Genomic DNA, 21,270 nt, shown 5'->3' on the forward strand with positions numbered 1-21,270 from the left:
AGGAGTAGAGAAATGAGCAGAAAGGCAAAACACCCTCAGTTTACTGAACTTTTTGACAGGCAGGGACCACTACAGGGTATAACTAATATGCACTTCTGAAGGCCCGCATTCAAATTCTTGGAATGATTGCACTGACAGCTGAGCATTATTTGTGGTATATAGTACATTCAATTTAGAGTTTTTACTTGAAATATCCCCTGCCTCTCGCCCGATGACAGCTGGGATAGGCTCCAGCAGACCCCCGTGACCCTTAACAGGACCAGCCGGGTATAGAAGAGGACTTGAAATATCCAGTCTTCTCAGGGAGGAAATTTTACCTTGGGATAAACATCTGAAACACCAGATTACAGTGTTGGTGAAAAGTGTGCCCTGCATATTTTCAGCAACAAAACACACACAAAAGCCTTCTTGGCATCATATGTCATGTCAATGGAAAGTTAGATTTCAAATGTTCCTATGGACAGAAATGTGGACTCATGAGAAGTACAGGAAAGGAATGCCTGTAATTGGCATAACCTAACATATCAGTAAAAAATTATATGATAAAAGCTGAGTAATAAGGCTGGATTCCTTGTTGGTGTAAATGCCCATGAGCACTGTTTGCTCGCTCAATGGTAAAACTTACTGGAACAGCTCACAAGTAAAACACAGGCATATTCTTTCTCATAGTGAATGGTCAGTCAGTAAAATGAGGGATGTTAAATACACATTTGCAGTACTAATTTTCTCTAGTTCATTTTTAATATTAATATTTGATCTATTTACACTTTTCCTACTACAACAAGTCAAATATTTGTGATAAGGAGATATGAGATTCTTCAAATATTAGTATGATTAATAACATTAAAAGCAACTGTGTTACAGTTCTAGGTTTCTGGTATTGTGATGTAACACATCATTTGACAAAAGCACCATGTGAGGAAACTAGAGATATCAGGTTAACATATAAATCTGTTGGTCAGTGGAAATGTGTTGAATATTATGAAGAAAGCAAAACTAAGCTAAACAAAGAGTCAATCAATAACCAACAGTAGTAATGCAGAAATATAAGCCTCCACCCCCATCTAGTGGTCTGCATGATTATATACATGCATTCGTTCTCTCGTCCTCTGGGTTAGCCACAAAGCAAACCCTAAAAATACCCATGGTGACGGCAGTCTGGAGGGAATTCATGGGAACTGACGCAAATGATCTTGACTGAACGGGAGCTAGTCAAACTGGGCCTTATCCAGCCTTACTACTTATGTACAGCTTAGGCGTGTCTAGCCCATTTTTAGTTGAAAAAACGTTTTTTTGTTTTTTTTTTAAAGTTTGTCTCTGATAAGACTGTTGAGATGCCTTTAAATCAGACAGTGACACAAATTAAACCCTCTCACTGGGATCTTAATCAGAAATCAACAGCATTTCAGTCAATCCTGCTTGTTGCTGCTGTTGCTCGACAACCGAATAAACCTGCAGTTTAGTATTTTATGATTTACTGATGTCGCACGTCTATCTTTAATGGCATCTGTTTTTTTCTCCACATGTATCATATAGTGTGTCTATAAAGAAATGAATTGTATAGTTGTTGATATTTGATTTAAAGTGCAGGCTAACTGGGGCCTTTCTGTGTGGAGTTTGCAAGTTCTCCCTGTGTCTGCGGGGGTTCTCTCCGAGTACTCCGGCTTCCTCCTACTGTCCAAAGACATGCTCAGATTGGTTAATTGGTGATTCTAAATTGGCTGTAGGTGTGCATGTGAATGTGATTGGTTGTCTGTCTCTCTGTGTTAGCCCTCCGATAGACTGGCAACCTGTCCAGAATGTATCCTGCCTCTAGCCCGATGACAGCTGGGATACAGGTGACAGCCCCCCCCCCCCCCCCGTGACCATTCACAGGACAAGCTTCAGAAGATGAATGAATGAATGAATGAATGATTTAAAGTATCATGTGCTATGTGTATTACTGTGCTGAGTCACTTGGTATTATAGTGTATATTTGGATGACAGTTTCTTTGATGAAATTCTGCTGGCCTTAAGTTAACTCCACCACGCTATTAGCATACAGTGTTTAACTTTATTTTGGGCCAGCCAGTCAGGTAATTTTAGCGTCTATTGTCTGAAGTAGTGTGTCATCTCTTACCGTGTCACGTAATGTAGCGTTCATAACCTGAATAAAACGTGTCTTCCGGTGAGTTTTTCTTTTCCTTCAGGTTGTGAACGCACCACCGTGTCCTTATTTTTACTCTATTATGGGTGGAGTCTCTGGTTTCCGCTGGAAAAAGACTGACTGGCTGAGCGTACTCAGAAAAGCAGACACTTCGTAGAAGTTGAGCGGATACTCACCTGTTGTATAGCAGCGCTCTGGTTTCATTGATATTTTAACTCACTTTCCTTCTTCTCTGAGTGTGTGCCTTCAGGATGACGGACACTCTTTTACCGGACGGCATCAAGGACAGCGGAAGAGACAGCAGTTACTTCAAAAAGGTGAGTTTTGTTCCTCGTCACTTCACTTAGGCAGCAAACGGTACACAGCCGTCTACTGTGTTGGTCCTCCTAATGACCTCATTGTTACAGTCGATACCGGGAAAATTAGAGGCTTTTGGTCTTATTAGCGCTTTTAAGAATTTTGTTTTTAGTAATAATCCCAAGTCAGGGCTAATGTAGGCTAATATTTTATATCCAGCTTGTAGTCTTTCCCCATTCCTCACCAGCTATTATAGCTACTTGTACTTTTAGCCGGTACATGTCGCCAAAACATTCACAGTGACAGGTTTCTAAGCTATTTTTTTTTTGTAATGTGTTTGATTTAATAAAATAGAAATAAATTAAGCATGTAAATAAAAGGAATTATTTATATTTACATTATTATTATGCAACTCAAAGGAAAAACAAAAATATTCCCACCTCACTTCTTAATCTTTTAAAGTCAGAATAATAACCAAACAACTCAAACTTTACAAATAAACATTTCTGACATTTTAAAAAATAAATCAGTGACCAATATAGCCACCTTCTTTTCAATAACACTGAAAGTCTTCCATCTATGGAGTCTGTCAGTTTCTCGATCACTTGTCCATCAACGTTTTGTGCAGCAGCAACCACAGCCTCCCAGACACTATTCAGAGAGGTGTACTCTCTTCCTTCACTGTACATTTCACGTTTAAGAAGGGCCCACATGTTCTCAGTAGGGTTTAGGTCAGGTTAAGAAGGGGGCCATGTCATTACTCTTAGTGCTAAGTACGCGGTAGAGTTCTTTGATGCATGAGATGGAGCATTTTCCTGCATAAAAATCATGGTCAGCACTGTGTCAATAAAGACTCTTCTAGAAACTGGCAGTAGATTTGGGAGTTGAGCTTGAGTCCATCTTCAACCTGCAAAGGCTGGCATCTGAATCGGAGTGGAGTTCTGTGCCCATTGCTGATCCAGTCACGGGCCCATCCATCTGGTCCATCAAGAGTCACTCTCATCAGTCCATAAAACCTTTGAAAAATCTGTCATCAGATATTTTTTGGCCCAGTCGTGGCGTTTCAACTTGTGTGTCTTGTTCAGTGGTGGCCGGGTTTCATCCTTTCTTACCTTGGCCATGTCTCTGAGCACTGAACACCTTGTACTCCAGGTAGGTTGCAGTTCTGCAATATGACAGAACTGGAGGATAATGGGTTCCTGGTAGCTTCTCAAATCTTTGGCAGTTAATATGCCTATTTTTCTCTCAATACGTTTCTTGCGACCCTTTTGGCTATTTGCAACAAAACTTTGATGGTTCTGTGGTCATATCCTGATATCTTGGCAATTTCAAGAGTACTTCATCCCTCTGAAAGATGTTTTATAGTTTTTGACTTTTCAGAGTCCGTTAGATGGGAGAAAGGGAACCTGTGACCCTTAGGTCCCAAGGCTGCTTATTTAATCAGTACTCCACAGCTCCCACAAAAATGGCATTTGCCTGTACGGGCGAATCATCTTAAAGGGACATTGAAAGCCCTCTAAAACCTTTGACCTTTTAATTGATTGACTGTATCTTATAGTCTCACATGTAGGAGGTGCTTGGGAAAACAGTATCAGCCAGTCAGGTAATTTTAGTGTCTGTTGTCTGAATTAGTGTGTCATCTTTTACCGTGTCACGTAATGTAGCATTCATAACCTGAATAAAACGTTCCCAAGCACCTTCTGTGAGACTATAAGATACAGTCAATCATCTGAACGATTGAAATGTAAATGTGGGAGCACTCACTTTGCTTGTGGACAAGCAGAGAAACCTCTCTAACGAGTTTAGAGCTTGACTGTACCTGCGACTATTACATTTTCAAGAGCTAGTTTGTCTAGTTTGGGGCAAACAGAAAGGCAGTTGGCAATGGATGAAGGATTGTCTAATTTTTACTGTCTGCCATCTGTGGTCCGTGTCTCATTCCTCTGCATTAGCGCTGGTTTCCTCAACTGTTTTTATAGACATGTCTGTTTAGGTGGGAGCACAGCCTTTGCATGTTTCAATCCCCCGAACCCCATTATTTCTTTATTTTGCTTTGATGTTTTGTCGTATGGCACTGCTGCCGTGTACCTCTTGATCAGAGGTTGCGCTTTTTCGTTGTCTGTCATTTTGACTGACAGGGTAAAAAAAAATCCTGTCATAACCCATTTTTACCCGTCACTTTAATTATTATTTTTTTAATGATAACAATGGCATATTCAATAGCATTTAATTTTCATTCATTTTTAATTAATATTCAGTAGCGGTGGAAAAAAGATTCGGCTCATATAACCGGCCATCAAAGACGACTCAAGAATCATGAATCTAGACGTCTATTTAACCGGCTCAGTTGAGTCCTAACACGTTTGATTGATATATAATCAATAAACGGCACCATTCAAGCATCTTACATCTCACTCGGCAGAGAAACAAAACACACAATACGCAGATAAATGAAACTTAACCGACTCATAACCGGTCCCGTTCCCTGCTTAACCGAGAGTCAGCAGCCACTCACTCGGCCGGCAGTGAGTGGCTGCCCTTCCTCTGCCTACATCCCCCAGAATGACTTGCAGTTCTGGCTCGGGGGTTTTCTTCCTACGGAGTTCAAGTGAAATTATCGAACATTCTATCGAACGTATTTTCTGTTGATATTGATCACGTGTCTATCGCGATAGATATCGTTATCGTTTTATCGCCCAGCCCTAATTCCTCCTCGCCTCTCTCTTCTCTCTCTTTACTGTCTCTACCTGGCCGACCTTAGGCAGATGGGTCCCTCCATATGAGCTGGGTTCTGCTCAAGGTTTCTGTTACCTTCAGGCTTGCTCTGGGGGTTTCAGACTGGATTTTGTAAAACGTCTTGAGACAATTTGTATTGTTATTGACATCATATAAATAAAATTGAATTGAATTGAATTACTAAAAAACGCTTTGTAGAGCCTAACTGAACCCACTTCATCATTCTCACTGTCTCTACCTTTCTTTTTGTTCTCTGTATTGACATTCATTGAAACCACAAAGCAATTAGTTCTGCATTCTCATTTAGTTAATGAGATTTGCAACTTTTGTCCCCCTCTTTCTCTTGGGTGAAAATGAGCTTAATGATTTACAAGACCTAACTGAGTTTGACAGATGCTCCACGGAGCTTTTGTGGTTCAGGGCTTCCTTCCCAGCTGTTCCCTGTTTCAACTCTACCTGCCTGAGGTGCCACTGGATGGCTGCACGATGGAAAGATGGCAGAACAAAAAGCAGAATCAGTGTGCTTCTCCCTCTATCCTTCTCAACCAGTGAGAGCATTGACGTAGCATCTGGCCTAAGGCTGTTCTTCACTCAGACCACATACTCAAATTGACAACATGTGTCCTGGTTCACAGCCCAGACAAGCTCCCTCAACTTAGAGACACATGTAGAGTCCCAGAGGTGTCTGAATAAAAGACAAATGAGAGATGCAGATTTGATAAAATACTGTATGTGTCAATACACATACAATAGTTGATAAAAATGTGTGTCTTTGGATTGACTGAAACGCAGCCCCCATCTGTCAACACATCCTCTCTGTCATTGGAAATAGAATAGAATAGAATGTCTTTATTTGTCATTGTGGTACAATGAAATTAAGGTGGCCTGAGGTCCCCTTTTTCTTTATAAAGTTTCAGTTCTACAGCACAAAACCGATTTGCTATTTGGTGGATATGATAATTGAGTGAACTGTCTTTGTCTTTTGCTCTAATAAAGTGTTTTGTGCACTCTAAGAGAATGTGACACATCCATGGGTTAGTAAAGGCAGTAGCTAGACAAGCAGCCAAGCTTAGTGGCTGTGTGATGAACAATGTCAAATAGCAGAGTGACAAGGGTGATGGCAATATTTATGACTGAAAAAGGTCATAAGTAGTGCCGTTACCCTTGACGGTGTTCTACATTTAAAATGGAAACTTGTTGCTGTGGTTACTATCAAATACAAGTCACTGCCTTGGTCTTACACATACACCTTTGATGTAATGGCCGTCGTGAGCGTCTGTCTTCATTCTAAGAATAGCTGCTGCTTTATACAGCCACACCTCATCCCTGACAGCCTCGACACAGCCCTGTTGTGTAATTAACGAGGCTTTCATCTGTATAAATGGTTAATCATTACACTTGCAGGTTATTAAAGTGTTTTCACAGGATCAGCTGATTAACTACAGCAGGGTATTTACAGTGTGCATTATGCTGTAACTGAAATGTAATGTTAAATGTTACCTTTGTTGGAGTAATTTCTACCTGAGAAGGACAAATACCTCTGTACTATTCTGCCCAACATATATAATACATGACATCTAAACCACTGGGCTGTTTGTTCAGCATTTATCTAATCTATTAGAGCCTTGTGGTCTAAAGAAAGTGTAGTTTTTGTCTGTAGTTTTTGGATATTTATTAAGTAGATTTAAGAAGACTTTGGAGTGGCTGCCATTAGATGAGTATTAAGTGAGCAGTATATAAGAAATGGTCGTTTGATTTTTTCTATATACCTTGCATTAGGACACGATATGAGTTGTCCAGTCGCAAGTGACCAGCTTTAGGTACGTGTGTTCAGACCTGGCATTAACATGCATCTCCAAATGTGTCCCCGGGTCCGATCTCAGTTTCGTGCTCTGTATGCAAATAAACCCCTATATCATCTGAGGCGCAGCAGAATTTTTTAACAACTGGATCACTACAGCTTCTCCAGAACCGAGAACAGTGCTGTTTTATTTGTGTGCGTAACATTAAGTTATTTATTGATCTCCGCCCTGACGTTAGTTAGACCTGCACAAAACTCAGATTATAACTCCAACCCTGGAAGTTTCCATATGCACCATAAACTCCGGTAATAAAGGTAAATAAAGACATCTGTGATTGAGGAAATACATAACCACAAGCAGCTCTGCGTACATCAACATGACCGCATCAATAATTAACACAGAATAACACTGGTGTACTCATATTAAATACTTTAATTTGCAAATTATTACTTTTTTTATATTCTTTATATACTGAATTATTTCAGATTTAATTTATAGATTTGTTAACAATACAAGGACAGAATATTTTTTTCAGGTGATCATTTATAATGTTTTTTTCTGAGTGAATGAGGCAAAACTCAACACATGCAGACACGTGCAAACCAGACCTCCAAATGTTGTTAGAGATCGGCTCTCGCAAAATCGAATCTTAATGCAAGGTCTGAACAGGCCCTGAGTTATTTTTTAGATTTTAGATTTCATCTCTGGCGCTAAGGACTGATTGCTGTGTTCAAGCAATATTCTTCTCAGATGTGACTTTTCAACCGTATTCTTTTGTCTTAAGTTTCCTTCCTGTCGTTTTATGGTTTTAAACTTAGTTAAAAAGCCTTATGGATAGGCGTTAACTTTTATCCAGATTATGAACATAATATTCAGTATATTCCACTGATATTTTTCTCTGGGCTGAAACCTCTTTCCGATACATATGAGACTGAAGCTTATTCTGTTTAACTCAATTCGATAAGTAAGTACAGTGTCAGATGTCCCATGTTGTTGACTGTTAAGTAACTGGTTTTACAGTGCGGACAGGTTTCTGTGTTTCATGTTTTTCTTTTGTCATCCAAAGGAAAGTGTAGACCACACCTCTGCTGCACTGTGAGTCAGTCAAAATGAATGTCTGGCGCCACATTATCTGCACTGTCGTGAGTGGCAACCTGTTGACTTAGTAAGGCGGGTACACTGGTGGCCATGATAGGGACAAGGACACGTAGTGCATCCAACCACAGTACAGTTCATTACATGTAAATGTGGAATGTGAGAACATGTGTTTACATAGAACACGGTACAAGAACATATAACAAACCAAAAACAACGTCTGTAACATTAACTGCTCAGAATGTTATAGACGTTGTTTTTGGTTCATATCGGTTTCCTGAAAATACGTTCGTGTGTGAATGTGTAAATGAGAGGTATTAACTTATAGCATTTTGTTGAAGACGCTTAATAAAGTGGGACAGAGCTGCCTCCTCCAATATGGTGGCGACGTTGACGTATCGCAACAACGGGCCAACCTGCTTAATGAGGCGTCTATGTGTCTATGGTGCCGACGATGTTTCGCGGTGCGGTACGTCACTGGATACACATCAAACATGCTAACGCACATAAGACACACACATTATTTATTTTGTAATATTTTCAAGAGATTTTCAGTTTTGTACTATTTGAAATATTTCTTTGACAATATTGCTAATGTGAGAGTAAGTTCACAGTTTACATTTTACTGTGTAATACAACATTGAAAATGTTAGTTTCTTATATTGAAGTTACCGAAGTTGCCAGTTGCTACCTGACTACCTCAGTTTATCCCTACAAGAAATTGGGCTTTTTCTTTTCCTCTGTAATGAATGGTATGAGAACCCTCCTAATGCATCGTTTTATGTTTTATTCTATTTTTTACTTTTATTTTTTTACTTTTATAACAGGAGGTGGTTTTTATTTTTTTCACTCTGTTCAAAATAAATGACAACTAGATGATAAAGGAGTCCATGCTGTGGCGAAGTTGTCCCCGAGCGGGACGCAGAGGCATAAGTCACCAGTACCCTCTCCTATAGACCGTGTTGTACAAAACTTGGTGGGCTTGTAAGGAGTCAGCCACAGATTATTATTGTCAAATTTCAAGCAGGTGCCTGTGGTGGTTTGTGAGATATAAACATGTAGTCTTTGTTTGCAGGGACCCCTCCCTAAAAAGCTAGTCTTATACAGGGGTCACGTTAACCGAATACTTTCCGTCATTGACCATTTTTTTTTAAAATGGTGAGGAAAAAGTCTGAAGGCAATCTGTCATTTTGACAGATTGCAATTCACACCCCAGACCACTTGGTGGCGAGTGAGCATATTGTCTCTTGTCTCTCTTGATTAGTAGGGTAAGAGTTGGTTAAGAGCAGTAGTGTAAAACCCGGATCTTTTGAGGGATTCAGATCAGTCTGAGTCACTCACTGATATGAGTCGGGTTTTGCAAGTCACTTGTGTCACTTGACCCAAAATGGCCCGATTGCAGGATTATTACAGTTACCTGTTGCCATTTATCAGTTGTGATACATAGCCACTGAAAATCATATCAAGTAGCTTACATAAGCCTAAACCTAAAGCTCAAAATTAGGCTGTGTTAAAAAAATAAAAAAAAAAATCGTGAGTAGCGAATCCGCAGGAACTCATGAGCAGTGTTGGGCACGTTACTTTTAAAAAGTAATTAATTATAGTTATTAGTTACTTCTCCCAAAAAGTATAACTGAATTACTCCACTATAAAAGTAACTAGTTACCAGGAAAAAAAAACGCTTGTGTGATACTGCTATGTGCACCTGCCCAACTGAACACTGCCCTGCCGCTGATTGGCTTACCATGAAATCTACCTTAGGTAATCATCATCACTACCAGAGGTTGCGCTAGACTTTTTCGTTGTCGGTCATTTTAACTGACAAGGTCATAAAAATCCCGTCATAATTTATTTTTACCCGTCACTTTAATTTTTTAAAATGATAATAAAGACATATTCAATAGCATTTCATTTTCATTAAAGTTTCATTAACTTTAAGTACTTTTTTTCAGAACAGTATTGACTTTAAATGGTATCAAAAAAAAAAGAAAAAGTTTTGGCTGCCTACAGTCAATGCTGCCGACACATGTTGTCCGTACTCGGAACGGGACTGCTAGCGTAAACAGCTCTTAGACGGTACCGTAGGGTTGAAGTGCTCCAGTGGTATGCAAATTCCATTTTGGTAGCCTAGCTGCGTAGACATAGACATATTAACATATATATTGTGGTCAACGGTTAGCCGAGCTCAGACGTGTGCATCAGTGTAATCGGTGTACCAGGAAATCGTGCACCGACAAAAGTTCCGCGATGTTTGGAACGCAAACTGCGATGAGAGACAAGAGCCAATTAATAAGGTCACTCGCCACCAAGTGGTCAGGGGTGTGAATTGCAATCTGTCAAAATGACGGACGGCCTTCAGATTTTTCCGTCACATTTAAAAAAAACAAAAACAAAAAAAACAGTCAATGACGGAAAATATTCGGTTAACGTGACCCCTGGCAGCTACCCCGCCCCCGCCCACCCAGAGGGGAAAAAAAAACACCTTTGCAGCTCTTGTGGCTGGCTGACTGCGCAACGTAACGCACCACCTGTCAGTGTCGGTAACGGTAACAGCGTTGTAACGGAGAATATAATAATTAATTAGATCACTCGTTACTGAAAAAAATAACGCCGTTAGTAACGCCGTTTATTTAGTAGCGAATCCGCAGCGGACTCATGAAGAAGCCAGTTAAGTTTTGTTTCTGCCGCCCGAGTGAGTGGCTGCAAACTCCCGGTTAAGCAGGGATCCACGAGCAGCGGTTATGAGTTGGTTAAGTTTCGTTTCTCTGCGTATTTTGCATGAGTGAGTGTCTTGAGTGCCTTAGTTTGCTAGTGGTCAAGTCAGGTAGTACGTTTTGTTTCTCTGTCTAGTGAGATGTAAGATGTTTGAATGGTACTTATTGATTATATCAATCAAACGTGGTAGGACTCAACTGACCCGGCTATGTGGACATCTAGATTCATGATTCTCGAGTCGTCTTTGATGGCCGGTTATATGAGCTGAATCTTTTTTTCCACCGCTACTGAATATTAATTAAAAATGAATGAAAATTAAATGCTATTGAATATGTAATTGTCATCATTCAAAAAAAATTAACCCCTTGACGCCTGATTTGATTTACAATTATGTAAAAAAAAAAAAATGTATTATTTGTGTTTGTGCTGTGAAGCTGATGCTAAATTAAGTGGAGATTGTTAATTTTTTTTATAGTACACAGTATAGATATAATTTTGGGTATGATGCAATTTGGACAACAGGCATGAAAGGCAAAAACGATAAAACATTTACTGAAATTACAAAATCGATATGTACAAATACGTTAAAAATTCAAATTACACACTACACTATAACACCAACTATTATAATCCAATTTGAAGTTCAAGCGTTTCACTAAGGACTTCTAAACTTTAAAGCGTTAATTCACAAATGAGCTTCCATTAACCGGATGTAGTTCCCACTCCGACTGGTCCTACGAGAAACTGCAAAAGGTTCCTAGGTATATTGAATGTGCACAAACCGACATTGGAGGATTACATGCTAGCTCGGCTGCAGTCTGAGCGGAAACAGTGCATCGCGAATTCGCGACACTCTGTGTCAATGGGTTAAAGTGACGGGACAGACAACAAAAAAGTCTAACGCAACCTCTGGTCTTATAGATGTGTGAGTTTTTGTTGCTTTTTTCCCGTTGTACCGAACCCGTACTGAACTGTGACCCCCACACGTGTGTGTACTGTTACACCCCTAATTACCAGAATACTGCAGTTGTAGTGAATAGATGAAAGATTCAAAAACAAAGTGAGAGGTGGGTTTTGCCTCGACTGAACTGATGTTATGTCGAGATTTAAGCTATTTTATGAATCCCCTAAATCCGAACAAATACACTGGTTAAGTTATTTACCTTTTTCCTGCCTGTGCAGCTGCTGCTCGCACCTACAGTTTCATATGGAAATAAATGCTTGGGACAGACAAGCATCGAGTTTAAATGATAAAGAGTTATTTTATGATTGCTACCACCATTTCATGTGCAGTAGCCTACAACTTATTTCGCCTTTAATGTAGTTTTCTTGCATTTCCAACTTTTTAAGGAAGGCTTATGTTCTGGTGACATGTCTTACTATCTTTCCTTCTCTCAGGGTTGTAACCCGTTCGCACAGACTGGCCGAAGCAAACTACAGAATACGCGAGCTAGTCTGAACCAGCAGATCATCAAACAAATGAGGATGAGGGCTGGAGCTGAAAATCTACTGAAGTAAGAACAGACTAATCCATACATACAACATAATGGATGAATATGCTGCCAATTTGTATGTACATTTACTGTATTTCCCATATATGATATTTTGTGATAGCCATGTCAAATATTCCATGTACCGTATTTTCCGCACTATAGGGCGCACTGGATTATAAGGCACTCTGTCAATGAATGGTCTATTTTCGATCTTTTTTCATATATAAGGCGCACCGGACTATAAGGCGCATTAAGAGAGCCGAAGTCCCGCCCCTTCTACTTCCGGGTTATGGGACCTATCTTTTGAAAAAATATGAACGGCAGTCTATGGCAAAAGATAAATTATTTTCTGGTCCCGATCGACTTGTGCCTTGGATTATACATATGTTGTTTTTCAGAATAAAAAATGATTTTACATGTCAAGAATGTCACAGTTTGTCGCCAGATAGTTAAGTAAAACGCTATGGAAAATACGTAATTAAACGAACTACAAGTCCCGCATGCTGGCGCGTACAGAACCGACCAAAACTCCCTTCGTGTAACTACAGCTCTTGACATGACCCGATTTATAATGATTTTCACCTCGTTTGATGCTTCTGCCTTCGTCCTGCATTGCTGAGCATTGCTCCGTGATTCTCCTGACTACGGTACCCGTACTGCTGCAAGCGGTGCGGCTTTGAGCGCCGTGAGCGCCGTGTACGACACAAAATCGCTTCGAGGTCAGGAAGCACAACCAGAATGAATTCATATATAAAGCGCTCCGGATTATAAGGCGCACTGTCGTTTTTTGAGAAAATTAAAGGCTTTTAAGTGCGCCTTATAGTGCGGAAAATACGGTAGGCTTTTCTTTGTTATTGAGCCTTTTGATTTGAATATCTTGGTAAATTAGCTTCTCATAGGGTTGCAAAATTCTGGGAATTTTCAAAGTTGGAAACTTTCCATGGGAATTAACGGGAATATATGGGAATTAACGGGAATTAACGGGAATATATGGGAATAAACAGGAATAAATGAGAAATTTACAAAATTGAAGGTTGGCCCTTAACAGGGAACTTAAATGTAGTTGGGGGGAATATATTGTAGCATAGTCTTGGCTAAAACAACCAGATTTAATGCAAGTACACTCCTCAATCACATGCACACAGCATTGAGGCCACGCCCCCTACATGAAGCCTGGAGGCCACACTTTTGAGCTCAAAGCACAAGACTATTGAAGCCACACATTTGAGCCCGTGGACTATATAAAGTCAAGTAAGTTTTGATAATATCATGGGGTAAATATATTTGATCTATAACGTTATTAATGTTTAACTTGCAAATATTAAATAAAAATGTATTAATACAGTAGCTAACTATCTGGTAAGTTAGGTGCTAAATGAAAGCTATTTTTGAAATGTCATGTTTTTGTATTATTTTGCATGGATGTCTGCTTATGACAAAAAATATTTACATTTATGTTTGGATATGATACAGTTTGTTTAAATTACCTCCAATTTCCAGTTAATTCCCATAAATTCCCAATAATTCCCATAATTCCAATAATTCCCATGGAAAGTTTCTAATTTGGAATATTTCCAAAATTCCCCAGTTTAACTTCCCATGGAAAGTTTCTGGAAATTTACCGGAAATTTTCCGGAAATTTTCCACCCCTTTGCAACCCTAGCTTCTCACAATTTTTGATGTGTGTGTGCCTTGTAGGGGTTGAACAACTTCATAATTTTTAGAGTCAACATCCACATGGACAATGTCAACTAATAGAACACAACAGAACTGAACATAGACACATGAGCTTATCAATACTGTGGGCTGCAGATATTTATAGCCTATATAAATCAGCACAGTCAATAGCATTTAATAGTACTTCACATCATGTAATTAAAAACTGGAAGGATTATGGGGAACCATTGTCTTCGAGGAAGAAATGTGGTCAGTAAAAACCCCTGATTGACCGAGATCAGCGATCACTTAAACGTTTTGTGAAATCAAATCGAAGAAAAAACAACTGCAGAACTCAGGGCCATGTTTAATAGTGAAGGTGTAGAGCATTTCCACATGTACAATGCAAAGGGAACTCAAGGGATTAGGACTGAACACCTGTGCAGCCTTAAGAAAACCACTACAGTGAGGCTAACCGGAAAAAACGTCTTCAGTTTACAAGGAAGCATAAAGATTGGACTCTGGAGCAATGGAAGAAGGCAGTTGAATGAAATATTAGAGTGTGTGACCTTTTTTGTTTTGTTTTTGTTGGTGACTTTTTTTTGGCCAGGCAGTGTATACAGTGGCCGGGATAAAAAAACAAAAACAAAACAAAAAAGGTAAATCTCCAAAGCCTTTTCTGTGTTCTGCAGCTAAAGGTCTAATAACTTTAGTTGGCCTCGTTCTCTCTGTTACCACAGGACGCTTGGTGAAGTTGTTAACTGACTGCCACTGAGAGGATTTGGACCTTTCCTCTGCTGGCGTTATTATGAATGTGACAGAAGAATGGCTTCATCTTTAGTGAAGTTCTTCCACACACTTAATGAACACTGCTAGTTTGCTGCAACTACTGACTGGGCTCTTCACCTGTCTTCTCTGTCCGTGTTGTTATTGTCACATGATTGGCAACTAGTCGACTTCCTGCTTAAAGTGTCATGGCACAGCAGTAAAGTAGTCTAGTCGGTACAACCCCTACTGCCTTGTGATTTTGCATTTGTTTTTCCATAGCTGTAGTGCTTGCTCTGCAGGACAGACTTAAACTTCTGTGGTTTTAAAATTAAAAGGGGAGTTTGTACTAAATCTGTTCAGTTTGTAATTTTTTGGAATACTACAAAAATACATATCTAGGAAAGTTTTCTTACTACTGAAAATTATCAGTGGGTTGCATGTATTGGTTTACTAGTATTGCACTGACCCTGTAAAACATCTAATGTAGCTTCATTGATATATTGTAAACCCTTGTTACTGCATTAGTGATTTACATGAACTGATCAAGTTCTACATGAGGATTTACTTTATAAAACATCATATAGCCTTGGCCCGGAGGTCATCAGGTGGTACCCAGCCCTCATTAAGTGTTTTGACCCTTAACCACAACACTCTCCAGCTGGTGGGTCGGCAGTGGTGGCCAAGTCACTGCCCCTCTCCTCCAGGCGTCCAGCTAATATACTCCCTATTATTTTTTTTTGCTGCCTCCTCTCGAGCTGGTGTCTTTCTCATCCGACCACTGACCCCAAACTTGGTCAGCAGCTTCCAAACTGACTTGGCTGGGAATCCCAGACACCCTACGTCCACAGGGAATAAGCCACCCTTTTTCCCTACAATGCTGGAACAGATGTTCGTATTTTGCCCATTTTCTTTCTTGTGCTTCTTCACACTTCTCCTCCCACAGGACGGTTAGTTCAAGAAGAATAGCTTTTTTCCTCTCATGGGATCACATAACAACATCAGGTCTTAGTGTTGCGGACAGGATCACCTCTGAAGAACTGAAGCTTCTTTCCGAGGTCCACCTTCATTTCCCACGAATGGGCTTACTTCAGATGTTTATTGTTTTGCTCTTGACCATTGGCTGTTACCCCTCCTTTATGAAGGTAATAGTGCTGAGTAGTGGTTTCATTTTGTCTGGCTGTTTCTTCTGTACTGCTCCAAGGTGGCTGCAAGCTTTGCTAATACCTTGTCATGACACCACCTGTATCTCCTTTGCATCTGTGCTGTTTTACACCCTGATAGTATGTGAGCCATGGTGCCTTTAGCTCCACGAAAGCTTCACAATGGGTCCTCCCTCATTCCCCACCTGTGCAGGTATATTGGCGTTGGTAGGGTACGCGGCTCTGAGCATGAAAGAGATACGAAATGGCTCCAGACGCCACAGCTCTGCCCATGTGATTGACCTCTTAGGAAGATCCCATCTGGTCCAAGCCCCCTGCATTCCAAGCTCGATTGCCTTCGCTCTTCTTCTCTCCTCCTCCAGGTTTTGAACTTCCTCCAGAATTAGAGTCCTCCTCTCCTTTGGAGTGGAGTTGGACCAGTGTTGAAAATGGGAACTTTCTAAGCCTTGCCTTCTGATGCAGGGGTTGCCAATAATTTCCTTGATCTTGAGCTAGCTCTTAGCTTGGTCAACATGCAGTGCTGGCAGCCCAGTTCCTCCCTGACTTAGTTGTCATTACAGACTCTCGGATCACCTGAAATTGGCAGTCACAATATGTTAGAATGAGTCAGTACTTGGCAACTTTAAACTCTTCCACAACAGAAGACAAGGGAAGCTTAAGCTGACCCAGCCTTATGTAGAGCCCGACAGATGTTAAACTTGGGGGTATTCCCAGCCATCTACGAAGGTACTTATTGCACTTCTTTTCCATTCCTTCAACAGTTGTTGAAATTGTTGGTCTCTTCGTAGACCATGAGATGCCACATAAGTCTGGGAAGCAGGCCATTTTTGTATATCCAGCACTTAAATTTTCCCGGCCAGATTTATCAATATTTTTCAGCCAGTATCCCAAAAAAAAAAAAAAAAATCAAAATTCCCCCTCTGTCATTCAGACATACAGATTTTCAACCTGTGGACTGACAGCGAGAGGGGTCCATATAGCATAGTGTCACTGACATAGAGCCAGATTAGGTTTCCTCTGATGAGTGCACTTTTTTAAATCCTTTGTCAGATACATTTTCTCTTTTACATACAATAGATTTTCTGGTTGGTTTGTCTGATTCAGGACAGAGGAGTGTGTGTCTTCTTAAAGACTTAATTGCTTCATGACCAGAACCTGCTATACTGGAAAAAAACAGGTCTGTCAACAGCTACTTGCTGGGTGAGATTAACATAGGAGGGCCATATCTTCTACAGGAAAAATACAGAGTGGAGTATCATGCACTTTATAAAAGCAGTTTTTATTACGTACTAACTGGAATGATTGCAATAGATTATACAGTTCTTTCTGTGACTGTGTCCATATTATATTCTTTGTGACCTTTGGCAGGAATAATGATTTGTGTAACAGAATAGATGGTGGCAGGTTAAGTTAACTGTTTATGATCTGGTGACAAATAGTTTCAAGCTACAGATGGGGAAGCTTCTTTAAAAACAAAAGCTATGAAAGGGGAGGGACCTCTGTTGATCAGGCTTGTTCCAGTGCATACCACAGATACTTGATCAGTTTGGGATCTAGGGAATTTGGACGCCAGGTCAACACATTGTGCTGTTTTTGGTGTTTTCTGAGTTGTTCCTAAATGTTTTTTGTGTGTGTGTCTGTGTCAGCCTGCATCCTGCTGGGGATGGCTGCTGCCATCGAGGAGTGTCATTGCTATCGGGTGGGGGTTTCCTGGTCTCGTGTCGGTGGGTGGTGCATGTCTAAGTAACATCCACACGGACACCAGGTCCAATATTATTCACTTCACCTGTCAGTGGTCATAATGTTAAGCCTGATCCATGTATGTTTCAGTAGTCTATCTAAGCCTGCTGTCCGCCCCAGATGCCTCTGCATTCCTCTAGTTCTTCAAATAGCCTACCCAGCCAACACTAGGGGTAAATGGACAGTGTTGTGTGTCTCTGTCTGTGCTTCCCTCTTTGCCAACCCAGCTGCAGCCCAGAAAATAGTCTAGATGTATTTTTCATGTATGGTCTCAGCTTTATTTTAAGGCATTAAATCGCAGGCAGGCTGGCTGTACTTCTGCCTGTGATCTTCCATATGCGTGTGTGTGTTTGGGCGTGTGTGTGCGTGTGGGTGTGTGTGTGCGCGGGTGTGGGTGCGTGTGCGTGCATAGCAAGATTATCATGTGCGTCTCTGGTGCCATCACCTCTCTTACCTACCTTTATTCTTTTTCTAGTACGTTCTACATTCTTCTCTCTATCAGCAACAGGTGGAGTCAGTCTGGTCAAACCGGTTCTCTGGTTCTTTTCTTTTCTTTCAACACAACATGGTAGAAGGAAAACAAGAAAACACCTAAATTTCAAACCAACACATGGGGCTTTAAAATGCTCTGCAGTGATTTTAGTATTGCCGTTCTATGTCTTTAAGACAGATAAAGAAAAAAACATGAGTAGAAATTATAGGTCAAGCTCCAAAGAGTCTATTGATTCTATTGTTCTGTTTAGAACATAGTTTCAGACTTTAGAAAGGTCCTCTAAAGCAACAGAGGTTTAATAGATGAATAGAGAGTAACATGATTTGTATCTACAGTAATAGCAAAATCTTTTTAATAGGCATTTATTCTCTCTGTCACACAGAAACTCCATTAAGTATAAGTACCAACTATCTTTTTGCAGATCAAAAGGAGTGAAAAAAATACAACAAAACTGTCATCATGCCAAAAGTATAAAGCAGACTTTCCAGAGAAAAGAATGAGGAAAACCTCATTTAAACCACACTTACTTGCTGACTCTTTCCCACGTACTGTAGGATCATATATTAATTACAGCCTCTGGGATCTGGAATCTTCTCTGGCCAAACCACAGCACCTCCACCTCGTCTACGCTTATATGTTCTCCAGACAAAACCTCCTCCAAAGTGGTATGAATTTTAAGCTTGGGTAGAGATCCATGCTATGTTACAGTGTTGTGTATATGTAGTCTGAAGGCAACATACTGTGACCAATTAAGGAGATTTAACAAACTGTTGAATAATATTTATATGCCTGCAAGTTTAACAGATTTATTATTTAACTCCTCCTGGCCAGAACTTCCTCCCTCACCCTTTCTTCTTAAAAATGACATCCTCTGCAATTACAGGGTAGAGCGAGATCAGGTGACAAAAGCAGACACTGAGACGTCTCTTGACTCACAGGTTTTGTGCAGGAATGTGTACTTGTGGGTCATGTTAGTTATGACTAAAAGTATTCGCATTAGTGTGCGTGCGTGCGTGCGTGCGTGCGTGCGTGCGTGCGTGCGTGCGTGCGTGCGTGCGTGCGTGCGTGCGTGCGTGCGTGCGTGCGTGCGTGCTTGAATTCCGGTTGTGTATCAGGCTGTAAATTCTGCTTGACAAAGCATTCAACCACTTTGTAGATCTATGTTGACAAACACACACTCACACAGGCATCAGTATGGCCTTATCTCTGCTGTGCAGTGACTCGTTACTCCTTATCTATGTTTTTTTCTTATCGACATTCTGCTTAACCAAAGATATACTCAAAACTTATTCAGTGCAATGATCATCCTCACATTAACAAAAAGTAAATATAGTGCTAATGTATCCTTGACCAGTCCCTTTGTGACTTTTGAACTGTGACATCAGTGACTTTATCCTCGGAATGGCCCGTGAAGCTACACATGGAGTGCCACTGTGATTCATGATTCAAAGTTGGGTGCTTCAGAGTAAATCAACTGCAAATCGTGACACAGGTTTGTGGTCCAGATCACCAGGAGAGACATATTTGTTTTAATAATCTGCTTCAGGAAAGATTGACTGAATCAGGGTGGATAATAATAAGGCTGGTCTTTTTTCATTGACTGTATTTCTCACTTTCTCCATCTTCTATCTTGTGTGCAGAGCTACATCCAACAACAAAGTTAAAGAAATGGTTCTTTTGGAGCTGAGCTATGTTAACTCCAACCTGCAGCTACTGATGGGACAGCTTGAAGCACTCAACAGTTCAGTGGAGGTTTACCAGAACACCCAGTAAGTACAAATATCAAATGTTCTTTCTTTTGCTACTAGTGATAAATATTAAAACAATCCTAAAAAAAGTGGAAAAGGAAATTTATAGCAGACCTCCTTAAGTAAAAATGATATGGACCGCAACTCATTTTGTGGCCTACTTTGTTGTCCACACAGATAATGCTTTGTGGTTTTAACTTCCCCAACAACAAAGACTGTATCTGCAAGCAATACAGTAATTGTCTTGCTAACTGCCTGTGATGAGGCTATTAAATTAATTTGATGTTAAAACTTGCAAACATTTGCCGGAATTTTCTAGTGTAGATACCAATAAATTCTATTATAATTTATTTTATTTTTTTATAGAAGTGATGACTTGTTAAGGTCATTCCAGTGTGGAAATAATTTCTCAATCTGGAAATCTTAACCTTTAATCACCACAGACACCCAGTGATGACTGGCAGTCAGCAAGAGACTGATGGCTCTGACACTGTTTGGTTAAGTCACTGTGTCCTCTTTCAGATGAAAGCTGCTTGATGACAGGAGCAGATTAAAGGGGCATGTGGAAGAAGAAATTTAGATTGTTGTAAAACTAGACCAGGCCTGGCCAACCCACGGCTCCCGAGCCGCATGCGGCTCTTTGCCCGGTTTCATGCGGCTCTTACGTTCATGTCGAATTCTGTGTTTATGGTACGTGCATCTGATGCAAATGACTTGGAGGGAAGAACCGTTGAGTAGTGTAGGCCTACCAAGTTCGCTCTCAAAATGGCAGGGAAAATTTTTGAAAAGGATTGTTGAGGGCAAGGAATGCCAGAAGTCTCACTAAGCAACATGCATGGTAAGAGAAAAAATGCTATTGTAAATTATATTTTTGTTTGTAGAGAGTTTGTGAGACAGTGCACACAGTGTTCTTTGTTGAAAATGACTGGCCTATGGTATTACTTCTGTGGGAGTCAGTTTTTGTCATTATCATGTTGACGTGTGACATTTACAGTAAATCTGGCTCTTTGCAGTAAAAATTGTGGCTCTTAGCCTCTGACTGGTTGGCCACCCCTGAACTAGACAGACAGGTTTCAGTGACACAACGCACACAGCAACAAGGAAGCGCAGAGCTGAATGTACGCTAACCAAGATATTCATCTAGAAGAAGCACTCTGTCACTCGCTTAAGAACACTGGAGACCTACATAAACTACACACACACGCGCACATACACACACACACACGCACACACACACCTACGCACACACACACACACACACACACACACACACACACACACACACACACACACACACAAAGAAATTGCAAATGTATTATTTGTACATAAAGAAATACCAAATTACAAATAACCCTGTTACAACTCAGCTCAGCTACAGGATGAGGAGCAACATTAAACCAAATGTAATTGTTTTTTGTGAA

The 21,270-nt window shown here is 40.4% G+C and overlaps 1 protein-coding gene across 2 annotated transcripts in view; it reads left to right on the forward strand.

Annotated features, from left to right (window-relative positions):
- The first annotated feature begins 1,889 nt into the window (after positions 1 to 1,889).
- rhpn2 (rhophilin, Rho GTPase binding protein 2) overlaps positions 1,890 to 21,270 on the forward strand; it is a 44,186-nt gene continuing 24,805 nt past the window's right edge. The window contains exons 1-3 of one of the 2 annotated variants that reach the window (XM_084541971.1): positions 1,890 to 2,463; positions 12,190 to 12,305; positions 19,742 to 19,870. In XM_084541971.1, the coding sequence (XP_084398097.1) occupies positions 2,398 to 2,463; positions 12,190 to 12,305; positions 19,742 to 19,870 (311 nt within the window). In that variant the 5' untranslated portion in view covers positions 1,890 to 2,397. The remainder of the gene's footprint in view (positions 2,464 to 12,189; positions 12,306 to 19,741; positions 19,871 to 21,270) is intronic. The other variant, XM_084541972.1, reaches the window with a different exon arrangement.

The sequence above is a fragment of the Chelon labrosus genome, assembly GCF_963514085.1.
Source record: "Chelon labrosus genome assembly, chromosome: 3".
NCBI classification, from domain to species: Eukaryota; Metazoa; Chordata; class Actinopteri; order Mugiliformes; family Mugilidae; genus Chelon; species Chelon labrosus.